Raw genomic sequence first — 22,464 nt, 5'->3', positions numbered from 1 at the left:
TCGCCAGTGGCCAGAAGGTTTCTGCCTCCGTCGCAGGCCGCCAGAGGGATTCTGCCTTCGTCGCCGGTGGCCAGAGGGATTCTGCCTTCGTCGCCGGTGGCCAGAGGGATTCTGCCTTCGTCGCAGGTGGCCAGAGGGATTCTGCCTTCGTCACAGGCCGCCTGAGGGTTTCTGCCTTCGTTGCCGAGGCCTCTCAGTCCCCTGTTGCCGAGGCCTCTCAGTCCCCTGTTGCCGAGGCCTCTCTGCCCCCTGTCGCCGAGGCCTCTCTGCCCCCTGTCGCCGAGGCCTCTCTGCCCCCTGTCGCCGAGGTCTCCCTGTGCTCTGGTCCCTGTGCCCCAGTGACTCTGTTCCCTGTGCCCCAGTGACTCTCTGTTCCCCGTCCCGGGTGGCCCCGCTCTGTGTTTCCCCCCGAGTGGCCCCGCTCTGTGTTTCCCCCCGAGTGGCCCCGCTCTGTGTTTCCCCCGAGTGGCCCCGCTCTGTGTTTCCCCCGAGTGGCCCCGCTCTGTTTCCCCTCTGTTTCCCCCGAGTGGCCCCGCACTGTTTCCCCCGAGACTCTCTGTTCCCTGTCCCGAGTGGCCCCTCTGTTTTCCCCCCCAGGCCTCACCGGCCCTCTGTTCCCTGTGCCCCTGTGACTTTCCGTTCCCTGTGAGTCAGTGATTTTCTGCTCCCTGGTCCCCAGCGACTTTCTGCCTCCCCCGAACTCTCTTTCGCCCTCCCTGGGTTGTTTTCAGTTTATTTATTTTTTTGGACGTCTGGTATCCGCCCTTGAGGGGGGGGCTCTGTTATGGTTTAGGGATATTTCTGTTACCAGTTTGTTCATTTCTGTTGTCTTTATTGTTTATTTGTTCATGTTCCCTGTGTTTGTATATTCTGTATATTTCTGTTTAGTTATCTCCTGGTTTATTGTATATTTTTTGGTTAATTCCTGTATTCTGTATTCTGTGTTGTCAAGTTTCTGTGTTTAGTTGACTTCTGGTTTTTGTCAGTGGTTCCTGTTTCCTGTTTTATTTTGATAGTCTGTTTTCTGTCCTGTCATGTCTAGTTTTACTTTTTGCCTTTGTTGATTGTCCTGCCCCGCCCTGATGTGTTTCACCTGTCGTGTCACCTGTCCCTCATTTGTTCATTACCTCTTGTATTTAACCCCTTGTATCCCCTTGTGTCAGTTTGTGTGTGTCCGCGTCAGTCAAGTTTTCCGTCTCTCCTTTTTCTCCCCGGTAAGGGTTTTTGCCTGCAGCTCACAGGACTCCCTTGTTTTGTTTTTGTTTGTTGGAAGAAATAAATCTTTGAGCTCAACACTGCTCCTGCCTGCCTGTCTCTCTCTGCGTTTGGGTCCTTTTCCCCTGCTGACTGTAACAATTGACATTGATTATGATTAAATAATGAATTTAAAATGTTGATTACCTGGGCATGCTGAACAATATGGATGTACATCTCTTAGTAAATATTAACCATCAAGTGTTCAACCAAGCCATGGTATCAATAGTATTTTATATTTGAAAATGTATTAAAAAAAAACTGAGGTCCAGTTTGAATGTGCCTGATACAATTGTAGTATTGTTTTTCATAATATACAGGTGCTATGCTTTGTCCGTAGAGAAGATGCTAAATCTTTAGCCAGTACAAGCACAGACTTTGCACAATAGTAGTTATTTGCAATACAATTCACCATATGATTGCCTTGTGCATCATATGTTTTTTGCTGTGCCATATCCTTACTACATTCAGCAATCTTACACATGAAGACAGGTGAATTTCATTCCTTTCCAATGAGAACACAACACTAAAATATGCATCAAACTTTAACCAGATCCAGCAAAAGGCCCTGAGAAGGACCAACCTGGGTTAGGGTTAGGGTCAGGTTAGAAAGAGCAAATACAGAGTGATGATGACAAACATGGAAATACTTCTATAGGAAGTAGAACTACAAGTCCCATGTCGTCTCTACGGCAGAAGAGTTTCTCATGAGACCTTGGTGTCAGGAGCAGCTCATTGGTGAACTCGATGAGAAGAAGTGTGATCGCCCAGATGCAGGAGCCTGAGGATGATGTCACCGAAACAGCGCCCCGTCTCTGGGGCCACATGCACTGTGAAAGTACTATTGCCAAGTTATTTAGAATGTATGTCAAAGCAATTTAGCACTGTTTAGAGCATACTATAAACTAATGTCTCCATTAGCTCTCTCTGTCATGTCTGTCGGTCCTGAAGGATCCCTCCTCGGTTAGCTTATGTCGTAATGAGATTTGAAGTGTTGGTTCCAGATGCTCCAGTTCTTGGTGCTTCGACATGTCTTATCAGTTTCAGAGTGTAAAACAGAAACCCAAAATACACAGAGTTGGAGGATACAGCTCCACCGGTGTTAGATAATTTCAGGTTTCATGTGTGAACAGAGCTATATGAGGGAAGTTACATTGAGCCAGGTCAGCAGCTTTTGTACACTTCCAACACAAGTTGATTTAGCTGCAGTCAGGACTTAAGCCTGGTCAATTCAACGCTTTACCCCAGAAACAGCTAAGCAGTCACATGAATTCTGAACACTGCATTATTTATGGCTCTTCCAGATATGTACTAGTAATTAAGAAATCCATGTTTGTTAAGCTACTGCTAGTCGCCATTGACATTTTAGTCCAAAAAGAACCAAGACAGGTGGGCCTTTTTTACATTTTGTTATCCCAAGTGCAGACATTTACTTGTGTTTGCTCATCCTCTTGACACAATGAGTCATAGTCTGGAAAATAAATAGAAAGTCATTAGAAACTAGTCATGCAAAACTGACAGAAATTGAGTTATTCTACTCACATTGATAATTGTGTTTAATCCACTAGTTCTGTGACGGACTTCATTCCCTTCAGGGAGACCTTCAGCTTGTTGCCACCACGCTGAACCACCGCCTTAAAAGCATGATACAAGATAAGGTTTTAATAGGGACAGTTATGCATTTCTTGACCAATGTGCAAGAGGATTTAACAACATGTGTGCCGATTCATTACATTATAGTTGGCCATATGTTTTGTTGTGAAAATGTGCTGGCTTACCTTGGCCTTCTCCCCTGTGATGGTCTCCAGCTCAGCCTCTTGTCCAATGGTGAAGGTATTTACTAGCACCTTTGAGCCGGTGGTGACTGTCACTTGAAGTTGTCACCATTCTCCTCAATCTCAGAGACGCTCTTGATGTCTTTGCCTTTCTGGATGAGTTCATCAGGGAGACCTTAAAGCAACACTAGATAGCTTTTCCCGCTTCGGTCCCCCTACAGGTTGGAAGTGGAATTGTCCATTACATTACATTAAGCAAGTTTGCCAGATCGGGTAGCAAATCTGTAGTTCGAATGAACTGGACGATGTAATGTAATGGACAATTCCGCTTCCAACCTGTAGGGGGACCGAAGCGGGAAAAGTTCTCTAGTGTCGCTTTAAGACAGAAAAAAAGCGGGTTGAGAAACCACCAATCACAAGAAGTGCTGCATTTCCTTGGCTGACAAGTTTTCATTCAGTTGTAATTTAGCAGATTAACATTGCTAGACAAGTCAGCTAACCATTTTGGATTACAAATACTTCTCATGTTCGACGCACTTCCAACACTTTCAAAGCTACTGGTTAAAACACTTTATGAAAGAAAGCTGAACTCTTACCAATGGCCTTCATGAAAGGCTCAAAGTTCTCCTGAGACTCCAGCTGGTACTACCAGACATGAAGGTGATGATAAAAGACACAATGGCAGATAGTAAAGGTAGGAGTGAGAAGTGGCTAGCTACCTGTTTTATACTCTCAAACTCTGCAATCAAAACTCTCTGCAATCATTTACCACAGGTGTCTCAAATGACGGCAGTGCCAGCTCACTTCAAGATCCACCCCTGCAGATGAAGACAGAAGTCATGTTTCCATCAATGTATTTTTATGTGCATTTTGAAGAATCGCATTAGAAAATGTTGATGGAAACGGGCAAAATTCGAAAAAACGTCCTCAAATTCACAAAAATGTTTTTACGCTCGTTTGAGGTGGTTTTTGCCTTTTATCGAAAAAGAGTTAATGCGCATAATGTGAGCTGGAAACAGCTTTGCTGAATAAGTTGTGACGTAGCAAACATGTAACTCACATGACTGTAGTCCCGGTATCCATCGGATGGGGGAAGGATCGGGATATGGGTCCCATCCAGTGTGCTGTACACTTGTGGCACAAGGTGCGTAGTGAAGTTGCAGTTAGCAGCCACATCGGGTAAATTGACGTATTGGTCCAACAGCTTGAATCCTATGGCCCTGCACTCCGCATATACACAGCGGTGAACGGTTGTCTCGCTGACACCAAATGTCTCTGCCACAACCCTGTGTTCTGAACAGGTGGCCAACTTACCTCTCTCCATTTAGCCAAAGAACTTAGCTTCTAAACTCTTTGATTTAACAACCCACTTTGCAATCTACAACCATGCTTAACGTCAACTTGTGACAAAACTACGCTTTGCGTAGTCTAGTTTATTTATTTAAATGCTTCTAATTCGCATTTTCTTTTTTTTTCTTTTTTGCAACATTTTAAAAGTTTGCTTAAAATTCACTTGACAATTAGATGGAAACATGACTAGAGATGAACAAAGTATAGGGTGACTAGACCAAACTTAAATAACCCTTAAAAGTGTTAAAAGTGTAAAGTCAAAATGCCTGTTAGCCTACTTGGGCTGGTTCATGCATAGAAAATGAATGTAATGATCTAATTTAAAGTCACACTAACATCTAATGACACTGCATGAATCACACTTAAAAAAACTGCTGACTGGTAATTGTCAGGTTCAAGTTTGCTGCTTTCTCCCTTCCTTCCTTCATCTTCATTCCTTCCTCCACTTTCTGTTCCTTTTTTTCATCCTTTTTCTCTCTGTTTTCCTCCTTTCATATTCACAATGCTCTTGTCCTGATACATTTAAAATGCACAAATAAATTATTTATATTTATATTTATAAGGTTTGCCACATTTTTCCAGCAGCTGATAAAACCCCTACCATAACCTCAATACCTGTTGCAACAGTGATGCTACTGTGACCCCTTATGGAGGAAGGGGGAGAATTGACTTAGGACCACAGCCTGTGGTCTAATCAAACAGCCAATCTGTTATTCGCTGCCTAAATTCTTCATACACAGATAAATACAGTATACAAGCTATATCTGCAGACATAAGATTGCCTTGATACTTTGTTTTGTGACACCATCCTTGATAATGTGATTGTTTTTCATGGTTTGGTGTTCACAATATTTAATTATGTTTTTATGTTAAATAATAATCTTAGCAATGTTTGTATTCTACTTGCAGCTAAAAACCTTTAGATTTCAGTCATGGGAAATTTAGGTTAGTGAGACTTGAACACTCAATATCAAAAAAGACTAGTTTAGGATAATTAATTTCAGAAAGTTCAGAAGGGTGGAGTGGCCAGGGTGATCTGCCCTCGGACCAAGACCTTTAAGTAAGAGACAACACCAGACTGGCTTTTTTCCCTCCTTCCGTTCTCTTACATGTACCCTGCGACCCTTTTTCTGTCTGCGTCTCCTTTCCCTGTGGCTGAGACCCTCTGCCACACCTTTTTCTCCGGGCAACCCCATCTTCTGGAATGCAAACCGCCCGCTTAGATGGATCCCCAAGTCCGAACAAAGCGCTGCAGAAGCTTGCAAAGACTTCGAGAAACTGCTCCAATTAAAACAAGATCATCTTCTCCATCTCTGTGTTCTGTGTGCTGTAGCTACCCCTAGGCTAGCCAGAGCACCCTTAAGAAATTTCTGGTTGGTTTATAATGTTTTGTGAGATATAGATATATATATAGTGAGTTATAGATGAGGAAGGGACCTGCCTGCGATTGCTGCTGAGGATGCTAGCATTGCTGTAGATGATATTAGCATTGTTGTTATAAAGAGCTCGAATGGTAAGTGTGTGATATTTTTTTCTCTGATGCCTATTATAAATGTAAAGCATTTGGTGGTTGAGGCACAAATTCTGATTTCTTATAGTCATCTATTGCGATGCTCATTCATATAAAATGAGATCTACTGAACAGAATACTGTTAATTTATTAGTCGAGGTGTTGGAAACTGGCAGCATAACTTTGTGATCTAAGAATCTGAAGCTAAAATGTGCACAAACTTGTCTGTTGCTTGCTGCTTGTGTGCAAGCCCTGTCAGTGGCATAATTGTGTGAAATGAGATGTTCAGAGGTGTGTTTACATAGGCAGGCTTTTGAACTTTACATCTGTATCTCTTGAGCTGAATATCTTACCTTGTGTTCAACACAGAATGACACAACAGTTGCAGAGTGGGTACTGCGTATGTGCGCGTATCCAGGGGTGTTGCAGTAGAATTTGAACAGTGACAACCAGCATTTAATGGGAAACCCTAAATTTCAGAAGACCCTCACTAAGAAGTTGAGAAACCCCATATCATCAGCAAAAGAAATCTCTGGCACCTCCTCTGGTGGTGACCCAAAACTTTGTGACCCAGCGGAGCTGCCCTGAGGGAAATAACCAGCTGAGGAAACAGTTCCTCCAGCCCAGCAGAACCGCTGCTGCAATGTTTGGATGAGTCATCTTCCAGCCACTCCTCTGAGTAGGTCAAAACGTTTTGCCTGTGAACAGGGTTGATGTTCTTTGGGTTGTGTAGGGAAAATTTAGGGATATCAGGGCCTTTGTGGTATAATCTTTAGATAACTGCTGTGTTGTGTGATGCTGCGAAATACCTAATTTACTGTTTGTGTTATCACCTCCTCCACTCATTTTATGCATGTGTTGGAAGTATTCCTAGTAGTTAAATTATTCATTTATAAAGACCAGATTGTAAATTTTGTGTTCCACTGTACACCAAGTTATGGATTAACATTGCAGACCGTTTATTATTACCGTTTAGATTATTAAATGAAGGTATGGTCAGTTATCCGTGTCTTTAATGAGTGGTGCCCAACTTATTTTTTGAACAACAAATTGAGGCATTCTGATTTAATGTTAACCACCCATGTGCGACACAGTCACAGGATTCTGAACACTGCATTCTTTTTATGGCTCCTCAGATAAGAAAATCCATGTTTTTAACGGCTAGTTGAGTTGACCCTTCAATAACAATTTTAGTCCAAAGAAACCAAGACGGCTATGCATTTTTTACATTTTATTATCCCAAGTGCAGACATTTAAATGTGTTTGCTCGTCCTCTTGCACACAGTGCCACGAAGAGTCATAGTCTGGGGAAAAAAAGAAATGCAAAAGGTTGCATTAGAGTAATGCATTACTGAATGAATTGTTGTTTTTTCTACTCACATTGACAATTGTGTTTGAATCCACTAGTTCTGTACGGTGGCCCTGAAGGTCAAAACACGAAAGCATTTCACAAAACATTTCACAAAAAACAGCAAAGCAAAAAACAGACATTTGGTGAGACCCAAACTGGAAAAGGTAGGTATGTATTGGACAATGATTCCTCGTTGCTGATTGGATGCACTGGCTGTCAGTCTGTGACAAACGGTAGTTTTTCTTCTTTTGGATTTAAGGCAGACTGGGTGCCTTGCAACGCATTGCTGCCTCATGATGGGATGATGATAAAGATAAAATCAAGTACAACATTAAATTGCTGTGCAGGAGTTCAAAAGCTGGAAAGTGGGAGAGGCTCGGCTGAAAAGACATGCATTGCATGCATCATTTGAAAATGTTTCACCCTTAGTATTAGTTTAAATAAAGTAATACATGCCCAGCACAGGGTGGTTAGGCCATGGACTGTAGGGACTCTCCATGCGCACCTTCTAGTTTGGTTTATGCGCAACATAGTAACATGCAAATGGGCTGGGTGAAGTGAATGTACTGTAGACCCGCTGGTGTGGTGATTATTAAATACTAATAATCATGCATTTCAGCTTGTACATGTACATGGTCACCAGGGGCGATTCTAGGATCAGACCTTTAGGGGAGCTCAGCCCCTAATGAGAATGTGACACGGATACATTGCTTTGCAAAAGTGTTAACCCCCCCTGCTAAATCAGTAATTTCATTAGACGATAATCTCTGAGCTAGCTACTGAACAACAATGTCAGCTAACGTTTTGACAATATAAAAACTATGATGGAACTAAACCTGACACTTTAAAAGTCACAGTAATAACAACCAATTTGACACAATGTTCTAACATTCAACCAGCCATGAGGAACAACTTTGTCAAGTTTCGGGGCAATCGGAATAATTGTCGCCAAGATACGCAACTTCCTGTTTAGACAGGAATAAAACCTTTTTTAAAAACCCTCTTAAAAAACCCTTTAAGAAAACCCTTAAAGATCCAATACGTAATATATTTACTGTAATAAATCAAAAAATTACCACAATTTGTCATCAGATATTAAGGAAACATGCAAGTTGAAATTCAATCTTTTCTGACAACAATGCTAATGCCAGTATTTTCTCCTTTTGAAATTTCCGTTCCGTGACGGAATGTCTGTTTGTGTTTGTTGTCATCAACAGCCCAGTTTGACAGCCAGGCCGGGTTGCCAGATATACCTGTAAACACGTAAACCCAGCGCGCTAGTACAGCCATGAAAGCAGCAAACAAACTGGATCAACAGAGATAGATTCTACCCGACCTAAAAAAACAGCAACAGTTGCGTGACCAGAGACGTAACAAACCCCGGGTAAATATTGGAGATGTATTTGGAAGATGGAGACAGCTTAGAGCCCAAAAGGACGCAGATTTGGCTAATTTCAATAACAGGTAAGCATTAGCTTCAGGCTAATTTATCACGGCTACAAGGGGTGGGCATTTTATGTCATTTCAACATTCGTGTAGCTACTCACATTGAATTATATAGCTAGAGTACCCGAGTTGGTTACTCACAAAAACAATCGAGACACAGCCAGTAAAGTGATCCCAACTGGTCCTGGCTAACGCCGCCATGCTAACCCTGCTAACCCTGCTAACTGCTAACGTTACCGGAGGACCAGTCAGGCGGGCCACGGCTGTTTACAACATGTAGCCGACAACGGTGAGTTATTTGAAGCCAAGAGAGGGGGGCTGTAAATCGGGAAGCGCCTGTTGCCATAATTCTAAGCCAATAAAGTGTGTTCCGTCGGGTGGAGAGGACGGCAAGGTAGTGTTATTTTTAGCGGTTCCTACCGTAATTCTAAGCTGAGGAAGTGTGTCTGTCTGGCATGTGGAGAGGACAGCGGGGTTGTTGTGTTTTTAGCGGTTCCTACTGTAATTCTAAGCCAAAAAAGTGTGTCTGTCAGTTGGGTACAGAGCTCCACGTAAGCACAGGCTTTTATGACATCCAGCATCTAACATTAGCTACTCCGCTGTGCTGTGAAGTAATGTCTGGCTATGTGTGACAAGCGTCTAGCAACATTGTTGTGGATGCTGCGGTCTTAGCCTGGCAACCTCCGTGAACTTCGGATCTGGGGAGGAGGGGGCGGGGGAGACGACTCTCCAGTATTTTGAATTTGTACTGCAGTAACTATTTTAAACACTAGCTGTCAGTATTACATATTGCACCTTTAAAAAAAACCTTCAAAATAAATCCGAAGCCTCTGAAGTGCCACATCAGAGTGCATTGCTGTTATGCACATACAGACCCTTACACACATCAGACTGATTGGTTATAACTCTGTATTCTGCTTGTTTATGATGGAGATGTCCAGTTACCCAGGCTCATCATAGCCTCTTTTCCAACTTAGGTTTTGTGAGCCACGGATGACGGGTTTTAGAGGGGGTTGGTCTTGTGGATAAGGGGCATGCGTTATTAAAGCTACACTAGAGAACTTTTCCCGCTTCGGGAAGTGGAATTGTCCATTACATTACATTGTCCAGTTCATTCGAACTACAGATCCGCTACCCGATCTAGCAAACTATCTACTCTACATTTCATTATAAAGGTACTTTACTCAGGTCAATATTAAATATAAGATTCAATCAAACACAATGTCAATAATCTGTCATCAGTGTTTAAGAGGGAATTCTTTAATCTGCTACAGTTAACAAAAGATGGATCAAAGGTGACTACCGTACAAGATAAGCACCATAACAGTTGCAACAGTGATCTTTGTGTCACTATTGGCAACGATAACACACACATCGTCATGTGAGAACCCTTTGGATTCACACAGCAGACTGTGACAGGATTACGCAAAGCTGAACATCTGAAAAGATAAGACGGCTGCGGGCTTTGTACGTTTCGTGATAGAGGAATATAGTGTAACATTACAGCCTGATAAGCTTTATGCTGATTTGTTCTTTACTGGATAAAGGAAAGGAATTAGAGGGTTTGAAACTGTCTACACTGCAGCCTTTTCAGAAATTTTACAAGGTCCAGTCAGTAAAATAATAACAAAACAACATTTTACACTCTCTCAAAACTTTATTTCAACATGCAGATATCTGGATGACCACTCAGTATTCATCCTTATTTTCATACATAAAAATATATTGACAAAGGCACTCTACAGAAGTACTCCAGGGGAAAGAGCAAATACAGAGTGATGATGACAAACATAGGAATACAACTATATGAACTACAACTACAAGTCCCATGTCGTCTCTACGGCGGAAGAGTTTCTCATGAGACCTCGGTGTCAGGAGCAGCTCACTGGTGAACTCGATGAGGAGAATTGTGACCGCCCAGATGCAGGAGCCTGAGGATGATGTCACCGGGGTCGCTGCCTTCGAATAGGCTGGTTTGGTCATCTCCTTCCTCCTCGATGAGGCACGATTGGTCGGTGGTGCAGCTCTCTGTAAAAGGATTTTGACAAAAATAAATAAATAAGGAGTTATTAAGAAAGTGGTAGATTGTTATTGCAACCATACACTTTACAAGTTGTTGTTATCAGGTTTTGTGAACCAGGACCATGAACCTTTTCAGAACAAGAGGGCAAATGATCAAAGCACAGTTCACAATAAATCAAGTAGCAGAACTCCAATGCAAAGACACAGTATGTTGCTTATTTAAGTGCACTTGCAGTTATTTGTCCCATTTGTTGTAGCTAAATCAAAGCATTTAATAGAATAGAAAGATACTAGAAAATCACATAAATCAATCCTATATGCATGGGTGGAAATTAACTAAGTACATTTACCCAAGTACTGTACTTAAGTAAAAAAAACTAAAAAACTTCTATTCCACTACATTTCAGAGGGAAATCTTGTACTTTTTACTCCACCTACACATTTTCTTGACAGCTATAGTAACTGTTACTTTACCAATTCAACATTCTTAAATACCTATAATGAGCATACAGAATACAATGCATTGTTTTACAGTCTACTACACTACCCAATAGCATATGAAATAACTAGAATCAGCTCCATTTCAGTCAACTACAACATTAAAATACAGTTTACATAGTAATGCAATGCAGTCACTACAATCCAATGGTATAACAGCAGAACTCCATTTTGCCAACATAGTGGGTACTTTTTACTTTTTATACTTAAATGTTGCTAATAATACTTTTGTACTTTTACTTTTAAATGCAGGACTTTTATTATGACAGAGTGCTACTTTTCATGTAAAGGAGCATCTGAATATTTCTTCCACCACTGTCTGATTGTACTTCAGGACTTCCTGACCTGCATCACAGCAGAGTCCTGAAGCAGCGCAGCGTCCTCCCTCAGATCCACAGGGTCTCCCTCCTGCCTGGCAGGCGGTGAGCAGGTAGTTCTCCTCCACACAGTGAGCTGTTTCCGGGGAGCCGAGCAGGCAGCCGAGGCCTTCCCCGCAGCAGATACTGGGGCCGAAGCAGCGGCCCCTGTCTCCGGGGCCACATGGCATGCACTGGTGGAGGAAACAATTGATTATTATTGTTTTAAGCCATTTAGCACTGTTTAGAGCATATAGAGGATATTTATCATGAACTGATGTGTCCGTTAGCTCTCTAAAGTGATATTTCAGATTAAGCATGAGAGTTTCAGTCCAAACTTAGCTTTATTATATAAGATTCAATGTTGACATGTAACTGACAACTGTTTATTTAATGTCATTTTACTGCCATTTTATAGATGTTTTTCAACATCTATTGCATGTCAATCCATCCTGGAAGAGGGATCCCTCCTCTGTTGCTCTCTGAGGTTTCTTCCTTTTTTGTTCTTCTTAGTTTTTTTTGTTCCTTATCCAAATCAAAGGTGCAAAGATAGAGGGTGTTGTATGCCGTACAGATTATAAAACCATTTGGGAAGTGTGATTTTGGGCAATATAAATAAAATGGATTTGATTTGAACAAAACGTTTTTGAATCTAGCAGACATTTGTCAGTCTGCTGCATCCTAGTTTGTAACTGCACAAAGGAATTGTAATTTAAAATAGTGCTAAAGCAGCTCACCTTTCTCAGCGGTGCATCCATGATGGACCTTTTGCCACCGATAGGACAGTTAGAGATGTAACACGATGAACATACAGACAGGAAAAAAAGTAGGCATGTGGACACAGCGGCTCCAGCCATTTCTGCTGAGAGTGAAAGAAAGATGGGGGGGGGGGGAATAGTTAATACCCAAATATACAAAACGAACCACGGAATCTAAGCTTGACAGATATCCAGCAATCCACTGAAACAAAACTCACTTGTCACTCAATCTCTTGATGAACAGTAGATTTGAAGTGTTGGTTCCAGATGCTCGTCGATGCTTCTGTTCTTGGTGCCTTTGACACGTCTTATATACTTCCAGAGCTTCTTCTGAGAGTGACACAGAAACCCAAACGCCACTTAGAGATCCTTAATGAACCCATTTTAGTTACTATCACCTCCGGAAATTAAGCTGACCACTGGGCAGGCCGGGTCAAAAGGGCCTGACGGTTCTGTGGCCTGGTTAGCTTTTTGCTGTTGAGAATTATTACAGAAGGGCTTGTGGTTCGTGACCATGCATGTTAGAGATGACAGGAAAGTCAGAGAGGTCAGGACGTGAATGAGGTAATGGAAATATTCAAAGCACGAGTGGACACGTAGTACAACTTTTGATCTGCTTTTGTATAAAAAAGGAGATACATTTTAAGGCTTCTTCTTGATTAAGTATATTTCCAGGACAGATGGGGGAATGTGAAAAAAAGCTGGTTTTAAAGGTCATGAGAATAAGTCCCTTTCTGATCCTGGGCCCGCTTGAGCCGCCATGTTGGTTTGGAAGTGCTGAGTTTTTTGTATTCTGGATGTTTGTAAACAGACACGATGATGACGAAAAAGACTCACACACAGACACACACACCTAAAAATATTCCTTTCTATTAATAAAGTCCTTAATTCCTCACAGGAATTGACGCACAGCTGTCCAGGTCTGAGGTTAATTGGTCCTATGAGCTAATTAACACAGCTAATGATCGGCCACAACCCATAAAAGACAATCTCACTGTTTCAATGATATGAGCTCAATTACTGCAGCTCCTCCTGATCTACTAACTGCCACCTCATCTCAATTTAAAATAAATTGATAACATCGTCTTTGTTCGCCAACTTCTGTGCCAAAAGGGAGGAGTGGGACATTGAGATGTGGACCGACATTAGTTTATTTAGATCTCAGACACATAGACAGATCATAAAACATAACTGTAGTTACCATGTGAACATAAATGAGACAAGTTGTTGTCATAAAGTGTCACTCAGACAATGGGCCACTCTTGCCTCCTAGTGGCTGTGTTGACACCTTCTATGGTTGACACATTTAATCTTTTAAGGATTTGATTTTTCATTGTCTTTTACTGTTATTATCTATTATGGTTTTGCAGGAAGTGGACAAACTAACATAAATACTTATTATAAAATCAATTATAATAACACGAAATTACCATTTAGAAAGAAGAAAGAAAGAAACAGTGAACAAAAGTTTTACAGGAGTGGTGTTTGTTGCAGGTTTCCTTTTCTTTGGTGAATTGCATTAGTGTTTATGTTATAGTGCACAGCCCCTATATAATAGACCCTATGCACCTAACAGACTGACTATGAACTTTATCTGCTGGAACCTAAAATACCTTAAATATCTTTAGCTGAAATACTTTTAGTGCTGTTAACAAGCTTCACAACGTTTCATATTCCATCTAAAAACATAAAAGATTTATTCCCTTTTACATATGAAATCAGTCATTCCTAACATGTATTTCTTTGAGCTGTATAGAAAAAAAATAGCTGGTTTAACTTGACTCTTCCATCACAGCATGCCACTTCACAGCTGTTACTGTAAACATTCAAACTGCATTGTTTTCTTGTGTAACATCAAATTTCACCATTCCTCCAAAAGCTGTGCAAATCCCTATTTCATAGAGAAATGGAGATGTCTATCTAGTGTGTTTCCTTATTTTTCTGCAGGAAGGCACTAGGCTTGTTGACTTCCTCTCCCCTCCCTTCCTTCCTTCTCTCCGAAGGTACTCATCTGAAAAATGAGAACAAAGTGATTGTTCCTGTTCTCTTTCTTAAGTCACTTCAAATGCTATCCGTGGACAGGCGGCTCATTGTCAGGAGAGTTGCAGTGCAAGCAGGAGGGAGAGTAACACAGGTACAACAGCAGCAGCTGCAGCAGCACTTCAGCCAACAGCATCACAGAAAACACACTCTGTTACACTCAAGTGGTAAGTTCCACACACACAGACTTTGCTGTAGCCTCACATACACACACACTTACTTAGCACTGACTGGCATTTGAGGAGGGGCTTGGTTTTTAATGGATTGTTTGGAATGCATGGTGTTGCAAAGTATAGCCCGTTGTCTCTGCACAGTGCACCTTAAGCGGGATCATATCCAGGAGAGTGTTTGAAACTAGCTGAAAGAATTTCATCATGCATCTGATAAAGTTAAAAATCATTAGAAGAAGCAGAATAACATTCTTCTTGCATTCTGCATGTGGTTTATGTTTTCTATACTTCACTAATCACAAATGTATTTATTGTTGTTAGAGAGTGTGTTGCACTGATAGTAAGGTTTTTTTAAAGTATGTTTTTGCAGGAAGAAAATGACGAATTTAGAATGTAGATCTTCATCTCATAATCTTCCTCACTTGTTATCATCTTTAAAACATGACTTAGAGATGATTCAATCAAATTATGATGTAAATCTGGATGTTCATGTTAAGAGTCTATTTTGGTAATTGATTAATCGTTTGAGAAATTCTTCAAACAAAAATACCAAAATATTTGGTATTTCAGCCTCTAAATTATGATAATTTGCTGCTTTTCTTTAATTTATGAGATTGTTAATTGAATATCTTTAGGTTTTGGTCAGAGAAAACAAAACAAGATGTCTCATTGGGTTTTAAAGAATTGTAACAGGCACGTTCTGACAACACCAAATGATGAAATGATTATATCAGACAATAATCTGCAGATACATTGACAATTAAAATATTCTTTAGTTGTAGCCCTACATATGGTTATATGTGTATTTTGTGTGTATCATTTTATAGGAAAGTATTTTAACATGTAGCAGACAATAAAGTAGAACTAGTGGTCATGCTACAGTGGATTTATATGGATCAGCAGTGTTGTCATTGATAAGCACTGAGCTATTTACAGGAATGGATAGATATGTACAACATTGCTAGGCACATTTTGGATGTCATGCAGAAGTACGACAGTTCCCCTCTGAGTATCAAGTATCATTTCACCCATTACTACTGTCTACACTAAAGTATGGACATAGTAACTGCAGCGAAGATGTTATTCATAGCTATAACATCTTAACATATTACAGTTTTAAACGTATCGGTTATTTAATCGACCTCAGACTTTAGGCTGCTCACAGAGATAAAGATTAAAATGTAACAGTGGAGGAGGAAAAGAGGAAGTTCTCCCTGGCTATCAGCGCAAAAAAAAAAAATGAACAGAGCAGAGAAAAAAGACATGAGAAGTGAAAAGTGTGCGGGAGGTAGAGGTGAACATTTCACAGATAACTTCCTAATTTCAGGAGAGGAGGAGATCTGTGAGAAAGAAAGAAGTGAAAGGTTTCAGGTTGAACAGTGAAAGGTGTGGGTGTCGACACAATACTGTATATGTCCCGGTTACGTTCTTTCCACAGAAACCTTTAGAGAATCAGTTTCATGTCATAAATAGAAATCAGACACAGAGTCATTAGATATACTTTTGTCCAATTTTTTTATCCAAATTTTTTTATCCAAAATTTTGTGACCAAAAAGGGGTCCCTTGTCAAAGAGACATATCGCCTCTAAACATCTCATGAGGTTTAATTTAAATACTTCTTGTACTCTTCCTAATGCAGAAAGAAGATGGAAGCAGACAGAGTAAATTTCTCACCAGCAAAAAGTCCTGCTCTAAGACAAGCATCTCAGCACAGTTTCTACCTAAGCCCACCTCCACTCTACATTGAGCACCCTAAATTCTCCCCTCCCAGCTACCCCAGCATATCACCCAGCAGGGACACCTACAGTGCATTCAGCCCCCCTGCTTTCTTTCCCATGCTTGGCCCCAGTTATACCCAAAAGGAAGGATCCCAAAAACGCAAAAGAACTCCTTTTAAAATGGACACCCAAGGAGGTGAATCTCCTGACAGAGAAGCAGAGGAGGCAGACAAAAGCAGCAGTAAGAAGACGGTGCACCTCTCCCACATCGGCTTCTCCCTCCCATCTCGCCACATTCCTTCCCCATCTCCTAAGCCCATCCCTGGTATGATCGAGCTCAACAGACTGCAGCTTCATCACAGATCACCAGGTATGAATCTACCTGCACAGGTGAAACAGGAGCCTCTCAGTCCTTCCCCTGTTTGGCCTCCCTCTCCTCTCATCCTGCACCCTCCATACTTCCCACCTCTCCACCACAGCCTCCTCCCATACCCCTTCTTCATGCCTGGCCCTGTCATGCACCTCTCCCCTGGTTCTTTCTACCCAAGAGACAACCTCCGCCCCGGGCACCGTGGCCATGACGGACCTCCTCGCAGTGGGACGACTAGTGCTGAAAAGCTCGGTCTCAACGTCCACGTGGATGACAGCTATTATGTTGACGTGGGTGGAGACCAGAAGAGATGGAAGTGCCGTATGTGTGAGAAGTCCTACACCTCCAAGTACAACCTGGTCACGCACATCCTGGGGCACAACGGCATCAAGCCACATGGATGCCACCTGTGTGGGAAGCTGTTTAAGCAGCTGAGCCACCTGCACACACACCTGCTCACCCACCAGGGCATGAGGCCCCACAAGTGCCAGGTGTGCCACAAGGCCTTCACTCAGACCAGCCACCTGAAGAGACACATGATGCAGCACAGTGACGTAAAGCCATACAGGTAGATTAATAGTAGCAAGTGCTTTTTATTTTCAACTGTCCTTTTTTTTTATCCTAATCTATCACACACTTTATCCACCCTTCCAGCTGCAGTGTGTGTGGCAGGGGTTTTGCTTACCCCAGTGAGCTTCGCGCCCATGAGCTGAAGCACGAGAAAGGACATGAGAACGTATGTGTGGAGTGTGGTCTGGATTTCCCCACACTGGCCCAGCTGAAGAGGCACCTGACCGCCCATCGTGGGCCCACCTTGTACAGGTGAGTTCTAAACTGGATCTACCCTTTGCTGAAATGTCTGATTGTGTTGTTTAAGCAATAGTTGGACATTTTTGGGAAATTCCCTTATTCATTTTCATGTTCAAATGTTAGATGAGAAGATTAATGCCACTCTCATATCTGTACACTAAATATAAAGCTACAGCTAGCAGCTTAGCTTAGCATAAATACGGAAACGGGGGAAACACATAGCCTGACTGTGTCCAATGGTAACAAAATTGGCCACATAACCCCCCTGTATTGCACAGATTAAACAAAAGAAATATAATATGTTAATGTTTAACTAAGGTGCTGGAAAGCAGATTGTGTTACATTTGACTAGCTGTTCACCCTTGTTTTTGTTCTTTGTGCTACGCTAAGCACTGCTTTAACATTACAGTTCTCTATTTGGCTCAATGGTTAACTGTATACATGTTGTTCCTGCAGGTGTGCAGAGTGTCAGAAGACTTTTCAGTACCCGAGCCAGCTTCAGAACCACATGATGAAACACAAAGACATCAGACCGTACATCTGCAGCGAGTGTGGGATGGAGTTCATCCAGTCACACCACCTGAAACAGCATACTCTCACTCACAAAGTAGGTTTAATTAACAAAGAGAAAGCATTATTCCAATGTTTGTTTGTTTTGTGACAGTGGTTGGAAGTAAAAGGGTGGATTTTTGGCATCAACTAGAGTTTTGCTGTCACATCAAGACATTTCCATTATTCCTTGTGCACATTTTGGATAGTGACATGGCTCATAGAGTAGGCTACTTTGGCAGCTGTCTCAAAGCAATTTCTCTGGCCCCTGAAACTATTTTTAACCCCTTAACATCCAGTTTTCCAGTTCTTTTATTTCCCCTTTAGGAGCCTTGGAGTAAGAAAAACCTGATTCTATACTGTTTGACAGTATAAATATACTGTATAAGCAAGTCTTCATTGAAGCAGTATGATGTTCATATTTAAAGCCAAGACTTTTGATGTCTTGGTATAATTTCAAACACATTTTCCACAAAAACATACTTGGTATCTTTGGAAACTTTAGATTGCCACAAAAAAATCAGATGCACCTGACAGATCAGATCAGTGGGATTTTAGAGGTTAAACTAACTAGATAACTTTCTCACACCGCTACATTCTCTTGTTCTTCAGGGGGTGAAAGAGCACAAGTGTCGCATCTGTGGTCGTGAGTTCACCTTATTGGCCAACATGAAGCGCCACGTCCTCATCCACACCAACATACGGGCCTACCAGTGCCACATGTGCTTCAAAAGTTTCGTCCAAAAACAGACTCTCAAGGCTCACATGATCGTCCACTCTGACATCAAGCCCTATAAATGCAAGGTTGGTCAAATCTAACATGTCAGATGGGGCTGTTTGCATTGTGTTTTGGCCTTCAATTCCTCTTCGCTCACTAAGGAAAGGAATAGTTAGCACACATTGTTAGCTTAGCATAGAGACTGGAAACGGGGAAACAGCTAGCCTGGCTTTGTCTAAAGGTAACGCAATGATCACAGCCAAGATCCAAACCTTTACTATTTTGTGGTAGCTGCTATTAAAGGATTTCCCCATTTTTCTGGAGTGTCTGTTTTGACCTTGGTGTTTGGTGCGAGGACTTAGACGATGACCAGATAGCAGAGAGGCTTTTGGCAGTAGGAGCCTCCTTGTCCATAGGAAGGATATCACCGCACAAACTGCCTCTCTAACAATGGCCCCCCAGCCTCCCTGGAGAACAGGGCCCTCAAATAGATTTCATCTCGCTTTCTCTGCTGCTGGAGGGAGCTTCCTGTTTTCTCACGGTCCTCTTGGACAGTTTACAGTCCCTCTCTCCTCCTGAAGGAAAGGACCACCCTATTAAAAAAGAATGCAGAGGAAGGACAGCGCAGGAGCTGCCCTTCCCTGTTCTCCTCCTGGCCCTGTCTCAATGTTGCTTCCTCTCTCTTTCTGTTTTTCTTGCGTGTGTGTCAGAGAGAGAGAGAGAGAGAAAGGGGGGGAGACAAAGAGGAAAAGAGGAAAACAAGGATAGGAGGAGGGAGAAAGGGTGTTTGTGTCTATGTATATCGGAATGCCTGCACATTCATTTATGATTACATGTTGCTCTACAACCTCAGCAGTCTGCAATAATTAGTCATCTAACAAAGGAGATTTGGCAGAGAAGGAAAAATAATAGGTGGATGGTGTTTGCCTATTGTTTTCATATCCCCAAATTTACAACAGCCAATGGCGGAAAGTGATCAAGTACTGTGCTTGCATGCTATTTTGAGCTGCTTGTACTTTACTTATGCACTACTAATGTCTGCTATTTTTACTTCTACTGCATTTTAGAGGGTTATCTAGTTACTTTGCTGGCTGGGAGTTATATAAAAATATACCACTCTTGCATATGTATGGTAAATATATACCTTCAGCTTAGCATAAAGACTGGAAACAGGGGGAAGCAGCTAGCTTGTCTCTGTCCAAAGGTAACATGTGCCAGACTATTTCTTGGCTGGGGACCGTTTCCAGCGAAGACTCCAGGAAGTTATTGTGCCCATCTGAGTTGCAAGGAATTTGATGTCAGCCATGTAAAAAATTACTACATTTCTTATTTGGCTAGTGGCAACTTACCTGGCCATATACTTATCTCCCTTTGTCTTTCAGCTTTGTGGGAAGGAGTTCAACAGGATGCATAACCTAATGGGCCACATGCATCTCCACTCAGACAGCAAACCCTTCAAATGCCTTTACTGCCCGAGCAAGTTCACCCTGAAGGGAAACCTCACCAGACACATGAAGGTCAAACACGGTGTCATGGACAGAGGGCTGGATGAAAGATGTAAGGATGCACATATTGCAAATGGTAAATGCATTGTTTTGCTGAAAAAGTTGCTTGATGTAATTTCTTATTTCTCTAACTTCAGTGTTTCGTCAAAGAGGGCGATTCTGTTTGTCCACTCCCATGGGCCTCCTTACCCGCTTCAGCCAAGAGGAGCCATTTGATCTTTCCCAGAAGCCCCCGGGCCTTCCCAGCCTCCGTCTCTCCCAGTCGGATGGCGAGAGCGTCCCTGGAAGCTCGTGTCAGGAAGAGGATGAGGAGAGTTTGTACAGAAGGAGCCAGTACAGCCCTGAGGTGGACCCACATGAGCCGGCAGGCGAAGACCAGTACATCCCTGAGCTGAAGGAGAGAGGGCAGGGGTCTCCAGCTGATCTAAGGCCTGGGGACAAGCAGAAACAAATGTATCAGCATAGTTTAGATGAACAGACATATGAGAGGGAATCAGGAGCAGAAGGGGGGGACCAGGTGCACCGCTTACAGTCAGAAGAGATGTCTGAGATGGCCTATGAGTCTGATTTAGAGCTAGGTGACCAGGTGTACCAGCATAAAACAGGCCGTAGAAAGTCTTATGATTACTACTCTGATTCAGAACTAGAAGATGATGATGATGAGCCAGAGCAAAGCAAACAGCAGAATGATGGCTTGTGTGATGTAGCAGAAATGAACCAGAGCAGATCAAAGACAGGTGAAAAAGTGCATCATTTGCACACAAGTGAATTCATGGGAGTTACGGCTTCACAGGAGGAAAAACAAGACAAAGAATGAGAAAAAAATAGAAGAAAAATGACAAGAAGATGCAGGTTTTTAGGGAAGGCTGGTGTTCTTCTGACAGGAAAGTGGATGTAAAATGTGTAGGTCTTTAAATGAAACTGATTATGAAGGATGTGGTATAGAGATGAGCACAAAAAACATATGGTGTTTATTAAGAGCAAAAAATAACAATGAAGTAACTGAAATACAAAGCTGTGAAGCATAAAGTACAGAACATATCATACACTGATAAACAGTCACTGAAACAAGGTTAATGTACATTTTATGAGTGAAAACATGTGATTGGGTTTGACTTTTTTGTGTATAAAATGCACACAAAAAACATTTTTACAAATTATTTTGCAATATTGACTCAAATATGCTATTCTGCCTTAACTATGACTCTTAAATGTGTAAATCTATAATATAATAATCAAAAATGTGTAATTGCTCAAACCAGTGTGCATGTTTTGAGTGTTTTTTGTTTGTTGTTTTGTTTGTTTGTGGGACATTGTGTTGTTAACAGACATGCCAAAGCTTGAGTTTCTTAATTCATTGAGTGTCTTTATGAAATAAACTGTGATTCTGATTAATGTTTAGATTATTTTTTATGTATATGTTTTTGTTAGTTCAGTTTTGTAAGGATGGCTGTGTTTTTATTGTATGGCAGTGTAATGGTGGTCATCTGAATGTGATTCTGCTAAATAAATACAAAAATAAAAGCTTGGATGCATGAACCCTTGCAATGAACCTGCTGTTTGTGTTTTTAGGCACCTTATAAACACCCCTATGACTGGTTTTAAGGAATGGTATATCACATCTCAATCCTCTCCGTCTGACACATACTTTACTAAGCCAGAGATGATTACTGTGAATTTCAAAAAGCTTGCCCTTCTCCTCCTGCTTCTCTTTCAAAGCAGAGGAAGAGGAAGAGAAAACACCTCTCCCCTTCTCTCTTTTAGGTTGTGATCAAACACCAGTGACGGACACAGTGGGTGTCCCAGACAAAGGCTTCATATGTCTGTATGACTCAAAATAAAGCATTGTTTCTGTTCATTGCAGAAGGCTCGCTGAAAATAGAAATACTAGTGGAATGATATATGTACATACTGTACATACTGTATATATATATATATATATAGTATATACATCATACAGTGCATCATGCATTGTGATATCTCACATATATCTCATATGTAAAGTAATTTAGCGAAAAGGTAATTTAAAGTATAATTTACTGTGTTTCAATCCACACATTACATTACATTACATTTTACCTCTATACTCTGTCGTGCCAGTTCAGGTAAACACCGAGCCATTTCTTGTCAGATGAAATGCAGAACAGCCGCTTCTCTATTTCTACCATTGACGACCACCGTGTCCTAAAGGACGAAACTGCAAACAGTTTGAGGAAGTTCTCACATCCTCCTCTCCTTTCCTTTCCTCACCTACACATTTCAAT

General features: G+C 41.6%; 2 protein-coding genes and 1 pseudogene across 6 annotated transcripts; 1 reads left to right on the top strand and 2 right to left on the bottom strand.

Annotated features, from left to right (window-relative positions):
• Positions 1-1,926: 1,926 nt before the first annotated feature.
• oxt (oxytocin) lies at positions 1,927-12,642 on the bottom strand. 3 transcript variants are annotated; one of them, XM_031305210.1, is made up of 5 exons: positions 12,539-12,642; positions 12,300-12,421; positions 11,552-11,756; positions 10,618-10,714; positions 1,927-2,035 (listed from the first exon to the last, which is right to left on the bottom strand). In XM_031305210.1, exons 2-5 carry the CDS (start codon positions 12,417-12,419, stop codon positions 1,987-1,989), a joined length of 471 nt encoding a protein of 156 aa, XP_031161070.1. In that variant the 5' UTR covers positions 12,420-12,421; positions 12,539-12,642; the 3' UTR covers positions 1,927-1,986. The 3 variants fall into 3 exon arrangements, with proteins under 3 accessions (XP_031161070.1, XP_031161069.1, XP_031161067.1); XM_031305209.2 differs by lacking the exon at positions 1,927-2,035 and having other exon boundaries at positions 10,080-10,714; positions 12,300-12,424; positions 12,539-12,605; XM_031305207.2 differs by lacking the exon at positions 1,927-2,035 and having other exon boundaries at positions 10,081-10,714.
• LOC116053991 lies at positions 2,811-5,575 on the bottom strand (annotated as a pseudogene).
• Positions 12,643-14,356: 1,714 nt separating the features above from the next.
• Positions 14,357-21,739, top strand: znf366 (zinc finger protein 366). Of its 3 annotated transcripts, XM_031305338.2 has the most exons (7): positions 14,358-14,527; positions 16,170-17,186; positions 17,273-17,440; positions 17,885-18,035; positions 18,590-18,781; positions 20,078-20,252; positions 20,338-21,017. In XM_031305338.2, exons 2-7 carry the CDS (start codon positions 16,177-16,179, stop codon positions 21,015-21,017), a joined length of 2,376 nt encoding a protein of 791 aa, XP_031161198.1. In that variant the 5' UTR covers positions 14,358-14,527; positions 16,170-16,176. The 3 variants fall into 3 exon arrangements, with proteins under 3 accessions (XP_031161199.1, XP_031161198.1, XP_035847561.1); XM_031305339.2 differs by lacking the exon at positions 18,590-18,781 and having other exon boundaries at positions 14,357-14,527; positions 20,338-21,739; XM_035991668.1 differs by lacking the exon at positions 14,358-14,527 and having other exon boundaries at positions 16,177-17,186; positions 20,338-21,739.
• The last annotated feature ends 725 nt before the right edge of the window (positions 21,740-22,464 follow it).

Source organism: Sander lucioperca, chromosome 2 (assembly GCF_008315115.2).
Source record: "Sander lucioperca isolate FBNREF2018 chromosome 2, SLUC_FBN_1.2, whole genome shotgun sequence".
NCBI lineage: Eukaryota > Metazoa > Chordata > Actinopteri > Perciformes > Percidae > Sander > Sander lucioperca.
Note: the sequence above shows the minus strand (reverse complement) of the source record. Positions and strands in the feature narration are given on the sequence as shown.